Source organism: Balearica regulorum, chromosome 1 (genome assembly GCF_011004875.1).
Source record: "Balearica regulorum gibbericeps isolate bBalReg1 chromosome 1, bBalReg1.pri, whole genome shotgun sequence".
Classification (NCBI taxonomy): domain Eukaryota; kingdom Metazoa; phylum Chordata; class Aves; order Gruiformes; family Gruidae; genus Balearica; species Balearica regulorum.
Window position 1 is genome coordinate 148,248,091 of NC_046184.1, and position 12,339 is coordinate 148,260,429.

The following is a 12,339-nucleotide window of genomic DNA, read 5'->3' on the forward strand; positions in this document are numbered from 1 at the left end:
GTAGCAGAGATAAAAGTTGCTATATTTAACTTAATATACGCATTCCTAAATCTCCATCCTACTTCCACACACTTCTTGGAAAAAGTCCTGCAATGGGCATTCAGCAGAAAGTCGGGGGAAGAGGCGTTTCGACTGAAGATAACCGAAGATACCGCTTCCTTACGGGTTTTTTGCCCCCGGAAGGTTGTAAGAGAGAAGATACCCGTCTCCTAAAAAAAGTTTATCTTCATTCACTCCCTTTGCTGGCGGAGGCCATCGCTGGGTTTCACCCACGACCGGGTGACAGCCCAGCACCCTTTGGTGAGCCCGGTAATACTTCCACCTGCCTTCGCTGCGCTGCTGCCCGGCCCCGGCCCAGCACCGGCTCCGGCTCCGAGGAGCGGTTCTTTCCAGCGAAACGGGGAAGCGGCCCCGCGGCTCCCGCCCGGGCCCCCGCACCCCGGCGCAGGAAGGGGCGGCCCGGCGCGGAGGTCCCGCCGAGCGCGGAGGTCCCGCCGAGCGCCCCAGCCGCCGCCGCCAGCCAGGTAGGGTAGCGGGGGCGGCCAGGGGAGGGGAGGGGAAGGGCAGGCGAGCCGGGGCGGGGGGCGACGTCCGGGCGCAGGCAGCTCCTTCTTCCCTCCCTCAGAGGAGCCGAGCGCCTGCCTCTGATCAGGGCATCCCTGGGGGTGTGCGTGTGCTGGGGGGGTCCCGCGCTTTGCCCCGCCAGCCCCAACCCTCCCGCGCCGCTCGGGCAGAGTGCTGGGGTGGGCGGTCCCTGCCCGGGGCCCTGCGCGGCGCTGGGGGCCGCGGCTTCGTCTCCGAGAGACCCTGCCTGTGCCCCCATCCCTCCCCTCCCTGCCTGTGCCCCCATCCCTCCCCTCCCTGCCTGTGTCCCCATCCCTCCCTGCCTGTGTCCCCATCCCTCCCTGCCTTCCCTGCCGCTCTTCCCCTGCCTGCGTCGCTGCGCCGCGCTCCCCCGAGTCGCCTGGCTCCGGCACCTTTCTCCGACTCTCTCCCGAGCCCATGATATACTTTTTACTTACTACAGAGATGTCATAAATAATTTAACTCTGAAAAGAGCTTATTTCAAAACACAGCCCCTCACTGGCACCCCAAAGTCGCCCTCCCCGGGCTGCTCTGCTTTCCCTCACGCCTAGGTGGCTTTGGAGCAGGACAGGATCCATAAGTGCTTTTGTAGCAGCAAAAGATGATTCCTAAAATAAGCAGCAAAAGGTGATTCCTAAGATATTTGTGTATCAGCCCTCAACTGCCTCATTTAGGAAAACGAATATTCGTAATTTGCTAATACCTTTCCATTAATGCTAGTAAAAATGAATTTCTCACATCTATCTTTTCCGTTTTCCTCCTTGCAGTCAACAGTTCACAAGTGAGAAATTCCACTCTTCCTTTTTCAGGAGGTTTTTCAGGCTGAGCTGTCTGTGTATTGACTCACTTATTGAGAGAGATTACTCTCTGTTTCAGTGGTGAATTAGGTTCAGAAGATTTATAAGTACAAGTGGCAACACTCTGGAGTTTGGAAGACTACCCCTGCGTCTCTACATGGCAAGACTTGCACAGTGAGTAAACAACTTCACTTGTATTGTTTGAAATGAAGATGGATTTTCATTTTAATCAATAAATAGCAACCCTAGCAGAATGGTGATTAGACTTAGTATGTTTAAGGCAACTGTTTGCTAGATCCTTTTGTTTTCTTCATGAATCTTACACGAATTACGCCATTGTATGGTGATTTTTGAAAAAGACTTAAATTCCACGAGAAGCCATCCTTAAAGAGGTAAGATGAGTGCTTTCCTTCCTTGACCCCAAAATGTTTGCTCAAACAGTCTGACATTCAGAAGAATCTGTTGGTTTTAAAAAAAGGAAGTCACAATCCTTTGGGACCAAATTCAGGTTTCCAAAAGTGTTGAGCAAAACAAAGTGATCAAAATTGAGGATTGCTTTGATCAGCCCTCTTTCATTCCAAAATCTTCTGGTGATTCTGGGAAAAGCAGAAATAATTATAATGATGCTTAAATACACACAACTGTCTAGTTCATGAGGTATCATTAATGCACTTTACAGAATTTAAACCTTCAGTTTGCTTAAAGATTTTGTTGGCTACACAATGGCACAATGATTTTTAAGAACCATATTTAATATTAAAATTCCATCCACGGCTTTAAGCAAGTATGAAATTTGAAAAACATGCTTAAAGCTATTGTTGCTTTGGGCCTTACAGACAATTGGGGTTTTTATACCTTTTTTGTTGAAACTGTCATTCCCCACTGTTGCCTTAGCACTTTGCCCATTGAGTATTTATGCACTCCTTTATTAGGCAGACAGTCTTTGCCTTTACTTTAAAATATTTCTCAATTTATTTCTGAAAATTAAAACTCTTATTCTGTTCCTTGAAGAATCTATATTAGCTGAGTTTCACCAAAAGCATTCATCTTTTTTTTCTTCCTCCCCCCCGCCCCCCCCCCCCCCACCGTCGCCACCCCCAGTGTTTCATCAAAGAGTATGCAAACCATGTGGCTCAAATGCAAATACTGTTAGCCTGGAGTAGAACAATTTCAGAAAAATTGATCAGGTTCAACAGCAGTGTGAGAGTAGGATTAAGGACCTGTGTTTTGCTTGTTAATAGTAGTCACTAACCTCAAACCTGGTTATTACTAAGTAGCTTGCATTATACTATGTTCTTTAATCCCTGTTGAAAGAATGAAGGGCTCTGCTTCACATTCATTAAAACTTCCACTCTTTGCTGATGTGATGTCCCAACGAAGAATGGGGTTTAGAATTAAAAAACTGGTGATAAATAATTTTATCTTTATGTAGTGGATCATAGTTTCATAGTCTGTAACAGCTGTATTTTTTCTGGATGTGATAGGGTTAAAAATGAAAAGTAAATTCAAGAAATGAAAATAGAGAGAGAGGCCCTTCTTCTTTGTAAAGTGCAGCAGTTTGAATCTCCATGTGTAGAAGGGAACTGAAACCGGGTCTGATGAGTTTACTGTATGAGCTTTTAAAAGTTGCTTGCCGCAGTACTCGGAATCCATCTTCTTTTAGCTGCTTTCTAAATCTGGATCTGCCTACAAGTCAATCTGAAAAAAGGGATGTGAAACACTTCTTTCATCTCCTTACAGTGATTTATGGGATGATGGCATACTTGTAAAGAACTGGGGAGAACAATAAGAGAGAGAGAGCAGCTACACAGTCTGATGTCATTCTGGAATATTGCTGGAAATGCAGTAACCTCCTGCCTCCAGCCGCTTTAGATCACAGGAAGTTTCTGACTATAAATCTGAGGGCAGTGTCTTACAACAGTAAGTACGTGCTTTCTCAAATTGCAAGAGATTTAGGTAATAAACCCAAAGAAATGGAAGGCTGTGAGATTTCTTTTGGCTGCTCTCGGTGTAATCTGTCTCGTGTGTGTGTGTGTCTCATTTGTCCATGCATGTTTGGGTCAGTAACTAAGCAAGGTTGTCTGTCTTGGCCGCGGAGGTTGAAATGAGCTTATTATGCACCTAATCTGTCTGGTTTGTAAGCAAAACTGAGGCACAGCCTTAGGACTGGCTCTGCCTTTGTTTGTCAGTTAACCTGCTCTTCTGAGGAATCTCAGAGAAGATGCTCCACGCTGGTATTATTTAGTGGTGTTTTCCATTTTCCTTTGAAAACAGAGTTAACTACATATGAAACAATTGAATACGAGCTTCTTCACCTCCCCTTCCCCACTGGAAATGTTAGCACTCTCAGCTGGTGCATATTGGTTCCATAAGCAAAATTTTAAGACAAAATTGTAGATCTCGTTGTTTTCCAACAGGCTTAAAATTAGCCATCAAGATGTCCAATCTGTCAACATTGTGCTGTTCTCATTGAAAGCAAGGGAAGTTTCTACTAGCTGTTTCTACAAGGTCCAGTCTTGCAAAGTTTATACTCTTTGTGGAGAAAAAAACTCATACTGTCCTGTGGTAGGTATCTACTGGCTTTGGATCTAAGTTTGGGTGCTTCTACAAGATATTCAGTTTAATCAGAAATGTAAAATACATCTAGTGAATTAGAAAATCCAGGAAGGAAACCCTACAGTGCCTTCTGAATTTAAAATAAACTTGCCAAGAAAAATCTAGATACATTACCTGATGTATGAAAATAGCTGTTATGATAAAAATGTGTAACTTTCCATTTGGAAAGCCCTCTTTAGTACCAGGCAATAGTTACACTGCTCACATGCTCAAAGGAATCTGTTTCACTGTACTTGTGATGAATTGTGAATCTGTTTTTCACAGAACAAGCAAAACCAATTAATTTTCATTTTTTTTACAGAAGAAGTGAGAAATAACTCAAGAAAATGACTCTGATGATTTTTTTTTTAACGTTTATCATTCAGTCCTCCACTGGTAAGTATAAATCTTCATTTCAATAGTAGACCCTTCAAAATATTTGTTGAATATGTGGCATATTCTTGACAGTTGCTTAGAGCGGGGCAAGTTTTGTATTTTGCAGCTAAGAACAAAATCTTAAGGGTTTTGGCAATTTCAACCCAGCTCCAGACTTGGGAAATTTGGTCCAAAATGCCAAAATTATGAAATAAAAAGAGCAGCAATGCTACCTGGAGACGCCTGATGATGTTGTATGGGAGTGTGGCTGTATGAACAGCCACAGCAAGGAAGAGAATGAGTCTGCTTCTTTTTGTGCCATTCAGAAATGTGGTCGCAATAGTTGCTAAACAGTAATATCTGAGAACCTCAGGAGAAATAGAGACCAAAGGCTTATTTTATTCTTGACTATTAATACTAGACCATGGTCCCTTTTCTGTATTTTTTTTTGACTTCTGTATGCAATGGTAAATTTGGGAAATGTGTTTGGAAAAGCAGACTTTGAGACTAAATTTTACACACAGAGTCTCATTCCAAGGCACCTTTCCCAAAGATATCTAAAGTTTTTAAGAAATCTAGCTACATAATGATTTAGTTTTAATTAAGAAGAAAAGAAAATGCAAATGTTAATTCACAGGATCTCTGCTTTTATGGCAATTGACCAGTTCTAAGGATTAGTCATATTTGTCAAGTCAAACTATATGTGAAAAATTTCTCCTTTCCCCTTCCATTTCTGACACTGTTGGATGTACGTGAAAGTATCTTAGGGAAATGTCTTCTTTTTTAACCCTCCTTTTCCTTTTGGTTTTGCTTGGGTGAGGTAGAATACAGACTTGGAATATGAGTTTTCCAGTAAGTGTTGCTGGAATAAATAAATACTGCCAAACCACTCTGCTGAAAGGAAGTTGCTTTATAAAAGACCAGCAGCACAACAAATCACTTTAAAGACAGGCTAATGTAATTTTCTGAAAGAAGTACTTGGCTTCCTAATGTATCTTTTTACCTCTTTCTCTGAAGAGAAGCTGTGTCCCCTTCGTGCCTCCATTGACGTGCTAGAAGGGGAATATTTTTTCCTTTGTTATCCTGAGTCAATACAAGAACTCTTTCAGGAAGAAGGATACACAGTAAACTGGTACAAAGAAAATGCTGGAAAGCAGCAACTGATAAAGGAGACACATGGAAATGTTTCTCAAAGGGATTTTCTGGAGTTTTGGCCAGCTGAACTCAGTGACTCTGGGAATTACTCTGTCACTCACAGGTGGGTGCACAAACTGGTGGGTGAACATCCTGCCTTTGCACTTGTCTATGAAAAAGCTAATTTCTTTGCCTTGCTTTGTATTGTTAGTGGCATCTGTACAAAGGAGGTGCAGGGAACTGCATTAACTGCAGTGTCATTTTCCACATCACTTCACAATAACCATCCAGGCAGACCTATAATATTTACAAAATAGCTATAGGCAGATGCAGCCTTTTAAATGTTCTGTAAACCTTTTGATAAGGCAGGTAGCATTTCTGCTGGTGTGTGATTAATTACCTAAGCAAAATGAATGATAGGCAACCTTTCTGTCCACTGCCAAGTAAAAGGAAACATTTGCTTGTCTTCTCCACCAGACTCGTTCTTCCTTACTCTGTTGAGTGGATCTCGCTCTATGAGGCCTGCCAAGTGGTGTAAGTGTAGAGGAAAGTAACGGACAGACAGTGGCATAGCTGAACTCTGGTTTCTGTGCAAACCTTTGCATGCTTGGAGCCATTCAAAGAACAAATGAAATAATTGGATTTGATTTCTTGCAGCTGTAGAACATCATGAGTCAAAAGGGTGGGCCTCAGTTATTTGGTGGTTATCTTCATTAGGTTACCAGGGAAGTCTAAAGGACTAGGTTAAAGGTTTGCTGTGTGGAGTTCCTATGAGTAACTTACACTAAAGCTGTATATTTGGCATTTACAATTGAAGCAATAATTAATTTTAAACACATTATTTTGCATGTAGTGATTTGTGCTAGGTAATATTTTTAAGGTTCTTGTCTGGTTCAGAAAGGTTATAAGACTGTGGATACTGAAAAATGCTCTACCAGCAGACTTTTTCTTTATCATATTTAGCATTTCTGATACTGTGACTATTGAACTTGTGTCTGCAATGTTACTGGAGAAATGTGGAGAGCATTACTATTTAGTTTATAAATTAAAAGTCTGCTAGTAGAATGTTTCTTTGGGGTTTATGTGATTTCTTTTTAGTTGTAGGGCACTCTTTATTCACATAGTAGGTAAAGCATAAGAAAAAAATGATTCATGTATATTGAACTCAATCTTAAGAGAGTTGTCTTTAGAGGTGATCAGTATGGTAATTTGGCCACTTTGTTGTGCAAGGTCATGTAAATGTGGTGTATTAGTCAGTACAGATGTTTGTCTGAAGTAACACAGGTGAAGCCAGCTGCTTGGTTTTGGTGTGTCGGGGTTAATGTTAGATAATACCTGACATAGGCTTGTCTGTTGGCACGGACCAGAATTTGGCTTTAAATTTTGGCTTTATTGATGGCCTTGATCAGTCATCTATATGGTCACTTCACTAAATATAGTGCTAAAAAGCTATTAAATCTAACAACTCTGCTGCCAGCACCTAACCAGTGGTATAAAATGTGTGCTCTGACTTATTTTGGCATGGGGAGGGATAGGTGAGGATCACACCTGAGTCACCAGCTACTGAAGGAGGTTGTTATAAGGAGTCTAAAATAAAGGACAAAAGAGAGGAAAGCTGTGATAACTCCAGCCTTAATTTGTGATCCTTGCAGTTTTGTGATAATTTTAAGGCCTTGGAGTAATGACAGTAAATCCACAGTAAATTGCAAGAACTCTGTAAAATGAATATGAAAAAAATGTAAACTTCAAAACAGAGGGAAACAGCCTTACATATAGAAGAAGGAGGTGACAGGAAAAGACCTTAAGTAAAACTATTAGCATGAAGTTTGTTAAAATAAGTATTTGTTGGAAAACACCAAAATGTCTGAATCCTGTGTGAAATGTCTTGATTTGCTTAAGCAAGAAACTCGGAAGAAAGGTTTTGATTACATCAAGGCATTCATGTGGAATTAAGAGTTTTGATTTTCTGCTTTCTTGTTCCATTTTCTAAGACAATATTATGCTACTAGATTTGAAAACTCAGTTTTGAAAGAAAGCATTTTTACTTGGGGAAAAAAATAATTTCTTAATTCAAAGAATATATTTTGGCCACTCTGAAACAACTTTTTCTTTTTTTCCCCCCCAAATTTCTTTCTGTTAAGTCCATACAGATACTCATTTTCCTGTTAGGATCAGTGTGAAGGCACATGCCGGAATCTTGCAATCCTCACACGGGATCTCTTCACAGGTCTTACCACTGGAAAAACAGGCATACAGGGAATTTTTAAATGGAATTTTAATGGGATATTTGGTTCAGTTTATATGATGGTTCTCACTATTGGCAAACATATTAAAGCAGTTACCTTTCTGCAAATACAGAAGATTATTTGCAGAAACAGTTTTCTGCAGAGATAGAGGACTTCTAGTAGCCTCTATTGATAGGAAAAAATAGTGGGCTACCGTGGAGCCCTGAATTGGTTTAAGATATAATAAGAATGTCAATGAGAATGGAATTAGTTTTGTTTCAGAGCATTTATAATGGGTTAAAGTTTTTGTTTTGAAAGCAGATGTTCTAAGTATATATTTTTTTATTTTCAACTATTTAATTTAGAGATAAGTATGTGTAAACTATATGGGAAATTATTTTTAGAGTGCTTATAACTGTTTAGGCAGTTTTAGTGAACAAAGCGACAATTAAATGTACTGCAGATTTTTGAGGAAAGTAAGACAACACATGTTCACAGATTTTGCAAACTAATTAAATTTAGGGAGTTTTTTCCTGATATGTTTTAACCGACAACAGGCAAGAAGCAAGAGGTGGAAATGATGTAACAATGAATTTATGGTGTATTATCTGCTTATTTTTGACTTAAAGAAGACTCAGAAGTTTTGCAGTTAAAGCCGAAGTGTCATGCTGACACATAGCATAGATAGCTAAAGTGTGCGTACGTGTGTGTTGATGTGTTCACATGTATAGTAGACTTACTTAGGGTATAAATTCAGGAATTAATAGACATAACCTGTAATCCTGAATGTTGCCATCTTCAGTAATGTTTCTTGAAAATAAAAGATTTCATATGCACTTGTAGTGGAAGTGGTCAGCAGAAAAACTATGTCACACATCTTTGTCAGGATTTTGAATTTGTATGTTTTTTCATTGCCTGTGTCCTGTGGTTATCAAAGTAAAAACCAGAATACAAAGAAGCAGGTCATCTGGTTGCTCTGAGTTGGTGACCTTGAAACTGAGGGAACTTGCAGGTTTCTGAAAAAAACCCCAAAACCCGAAAGTGCAGAGATCCATGATAAACATATGATACATTTTAACATTCTAATACTGCTCGCCTTTTCAATGTGTTTTCAACAGTTGAAAGCAATGGGAACACACACGTTTAGAGTTAATATTGTAGTTTGGAAGGCAGAGCAACAGTTTCTTGCAGTAGATTGAAATATTGAGATAACACTGACATGTTGCAGTGAAATAGCTAAGGGATGACCTGGAGCTGTCTATGTATCCAGTAAACTTGGTTTATGTTCTCTAAAGGCTTTCACTTCCCTGTATCCTCTCCTGAGTCAAGCTAGTTTTTGTTGTTCCTTCTTGGTGGGTTTGGCAGGGGGAGTGGAAAGGCTGTTAAGCCAGAGATGGTTTTGTTCCCCACAAATTATCATTAAAGAATCTCAGCAAGTGAAAACCAGGATAGAAATATAACAGCTCAGATATTAGCAATTTAAACAATACAACACAGTGCATTTTTTGTTGAAAATCATGTATATGGCAGACGACTAGAAATTGTGTAAGCTAAATTCATCTTAGTTTGCATAGGTATGGTTTTGTCACCTTTCAAGGAGCTGATCTTTGCCAGATTTTGACTCACCAGGTAGAATATCTTGATCCACTTTGGGTGAAATCCTCACATTTGTTGAATTGATTTCACCAAATATAATCACAGAAGAAAGCCTCTGTGGACTGACAGTACTGAGGAGAACATGTGGCTCTATTGATCTTTTTCTTCCATCTGCTGAATCTAGATTGTAAAATCATACGTATTTTATGGCTAGATCTGTAATTGTCTCTCCAGCAATATTCAGATACTAGTGCAATGCCTAAAGAAACACATAGACTTGGTGGAATTAATTGGAACTAATGTTTACGTCTACACCTAAACTTACCTTAGGTACCTTTACTATCAGGGAGAGGGAGGGGCCTTTCTGGGTCACAGGTTATCTTGTCCTAAACCAAACATATAAAATAGGTCATGTAAACTGCACTCTAGAAGGGTGACTGTTGACTGTGGTCCCACTGCTGACTGTGATTAGTAGCTCTGATTTAAATGTGAGAATGTGATGTTGAAGAATAGGTGAGAAGGACACCACCCACTGTGAATACCCGTGTGAATACATCTCTGATGGAAGAGTTTTGATAAGGTTTTTCCTGTTTATGACACCATAGTTAACTGATTGAGAAACCAAACCACTATGTTTTGATTTAGATAGACAATTGCAATTATAAGTAATGAGTATCTCAAGTGAGTAAGGAGAACCTATGTAGGTTGAAAAAGGGCTACAATCTGAAGAAGGGGAGCAAAATGCATGAATATATCTGTTGCATAAATATCTTATGCATGAATACATAAATACATCTGGGCAACTTAAAAAGGGGAAAAAAACCCTCAACCCAAAACTTGGTGTAAATTCATCATAAATGATGTCCTAACAGTTCTTCTGAATCTTGTAACAGTAAAAGGCATGTCAGTCAAGAATGGTGTTTAAACTGATCCACTTGTTAGGCTTGCTTCTCCATTTCAACTGCTTTGTCCCCTTAGCCTTTCTCATTGAAATCATTACTGTCTAGTTTCGGTTCTCCTGGGAACGATTCCTTTTTCTTTTCTTGGAGACAGAAAGATTCAAACATATTTATGAAGATATGACTGACAGGGGAGGGAAGTGGTCTGTGATTGCTGCTTTTGCTTTGTCAGACCCTACTTGTTCAGTTAGAAATGAGAGCTTTATGCCCACACAATGGGTGAAATCTCACCCATTAACTTACAGCAGCACACAACTTTCTTTTAAGCCCTACCTTTGCCAGAATTAAGCCAACTTTGCCAAACTTAAGCCAAAAGTCCTTCAGCTTCTTTTCCCTTGGTTGTCATGTATTTGGACATATCCAGCAATGAAAGAACTCACAGCTATAATCTGATTCTTTAGAGGAGTATGTGGATAGAACATAGTAGATATGTCAATGACAATGGTCACCTCCTAGATATTCAAAAGAGGCATTTTTACACCATATTCACCTGATCCTGTATAGATACTGCATGGGACGTGATGACTCTGCTTTAGAAGCAGTAGTTCCTGGTTTTTGCAGTCAACCTGGGATGGCGAGCTACTGTAGATCTCTGATCAGTGCAGACTGAAAGGCGAAGAGATTAATTCTTTCCAAAATGCTTTTTTTTTTTTTGCAGACATGCTTGAATCTGTAAGTGATTCTGTAATTCATGAGACTTGTGTTGTTTAGAAATATTTCCAAAATATTGGTGACTATCTGCACAGTATCAAACAACGAATAATGTTGCTTTGTGAACAATAGCAGAGTTGCCCATCTTATTTTTGACGTACTCAGTTACTGCTTTAAACCTTAGCAATGCTAAGGAGATTGAATTTGCAAAATCACTAGCTGCTGATTCAAGGCCCTAAAACTCTTTTATACTTACTTGTAACAATAGATGATGCCACAGATTGTTGCATCCTTGTTCTGGTCAATATAGCATATATTATCATATTTCATAGATATAATTGTATTGTCAAATGTTTTGTGATAGATGATTTAGTTTAGATAACCTCTTTTGTTATGGGAAATAACACTTATTTGGGGGTGGAAAAGTAATAATGGGGAATATGAATCATTAGGTCACTGTAGGTGTACTTTTTACCTAATAGATGTATTAGAGAATTTATTTGTATTTTATTGTGTAACTCACTAAGCTACATTACTTTAAAAAGCTCCTAAAACTGATTTTGGTTTTTTTTTGTTATAGCAATGGAAAGCAAAATTTCACAATTCAAAAGTGGACCTTGAATGTACTTGAAAGAAATAAAAGCAGCTGTTTCAACAAAAATCATTTAACTACAGAAGTCAAAAATGCTGGAACTGGTCATTCACTGAAATGCAGTGATTTGTCTGTCAATGAAAATGACAGCATAACATGGTACAAGGTAATTACTGAAATAGTGTCACTTAAATCACTTGGTACAGAAACAAAACATCTGATTGCAGGAAAAATTAATTACAAACAAATTTTTAGAAGCATCTACAGACCTTGTAAAGCTTTAATTTCTCAGGTTATTAGGTGAAAAAAACCCCTTATACAAAAGCAAGTTTTTCTCTGCTCTCAGCTTTGTTAGAGAAATGTACCTGTACTCAGAAATTATTAATAAACTGGTAGTTTGGAATGGTAAAAGATTTCGTGTGCCTGTCTGTTTGCTGATTTAGCCAGCAGCTGTTTTAGCCAGCTGCTACTTTGCTGATACAGATATTAACCTGACACTAAATGAGGTGCCAAGATGTTTGTTTTACAGTTGGCATGTGCTCGTAAAATAATTGCAAACTTTTCAGATTTGCTGTTTCTCAACGCTTTTCACAAAATGTGTAACATTCAGTTCTGTTTGTTTTAGGCAAATCATCCATCTTCTCTACCAGCTTTTGTCAGAGCATAGATGATAGTTGTGTAAGCACCTGTGACTGTTGGGTGTTGTGCTCAACCATTGACCAAAGCACCCTGAATAGGTGTCTTCCATGCTGCCCCTATGCATTGCCCTGACCAGTGCTCCTTATTCCTCTCCTGGTTGGAGTAACAGACCCTGTTGAATCAGTTTCAGG

General features: G+C 39.5%; 1 protein-coding gene across 4 annotated transcripts in view; it reads left to right on the forward strand.

Annotated features, from left to right (window-relative positions):
• LOC104642887 (interleukin-18 receptor 1) overlaps positions 1-12,339 on the forward strand; it is a 53,300-nt gene continuing 40,961 nt past the window's right edge. For 2 of the 4 annotated variants that reach the window (XM_075738709.1, XM_075738727.1), the window contains exons 1-7: positions 12-524; positions 1,462-1,556; positions 3,123-3,302; positions 3,800-3,947; positions 4,300-4,373; positions 5,370-5,610; positions 11,498-11,675. In XM_075738709.1, coding sequence (XP_075594824.1) covers positions 4,325-4,373; positions 5,370-5,610; positions 11,498-11,675 — 468 coding nt within the window. In that variant the 5' untranslated portion in view covers positions 12-524; positions 1,462-1,556; positions 3,123-3,302; positions 3,800-3,947; positions 4,300-4,324. Of the gene's footprint in view, positions 525-1,461; positions 1,557-3,122; positions 3,303-3,799; positions 3,952-4,299; positions 4,374-5,369; positions 5,611-11,497; positions 11,676-12,339 lie in introns of all 4 variants that reach the window. The other 2 variants (XM_075738700.1, XM_075738717.1) reach the window with 2 other exon arrangements.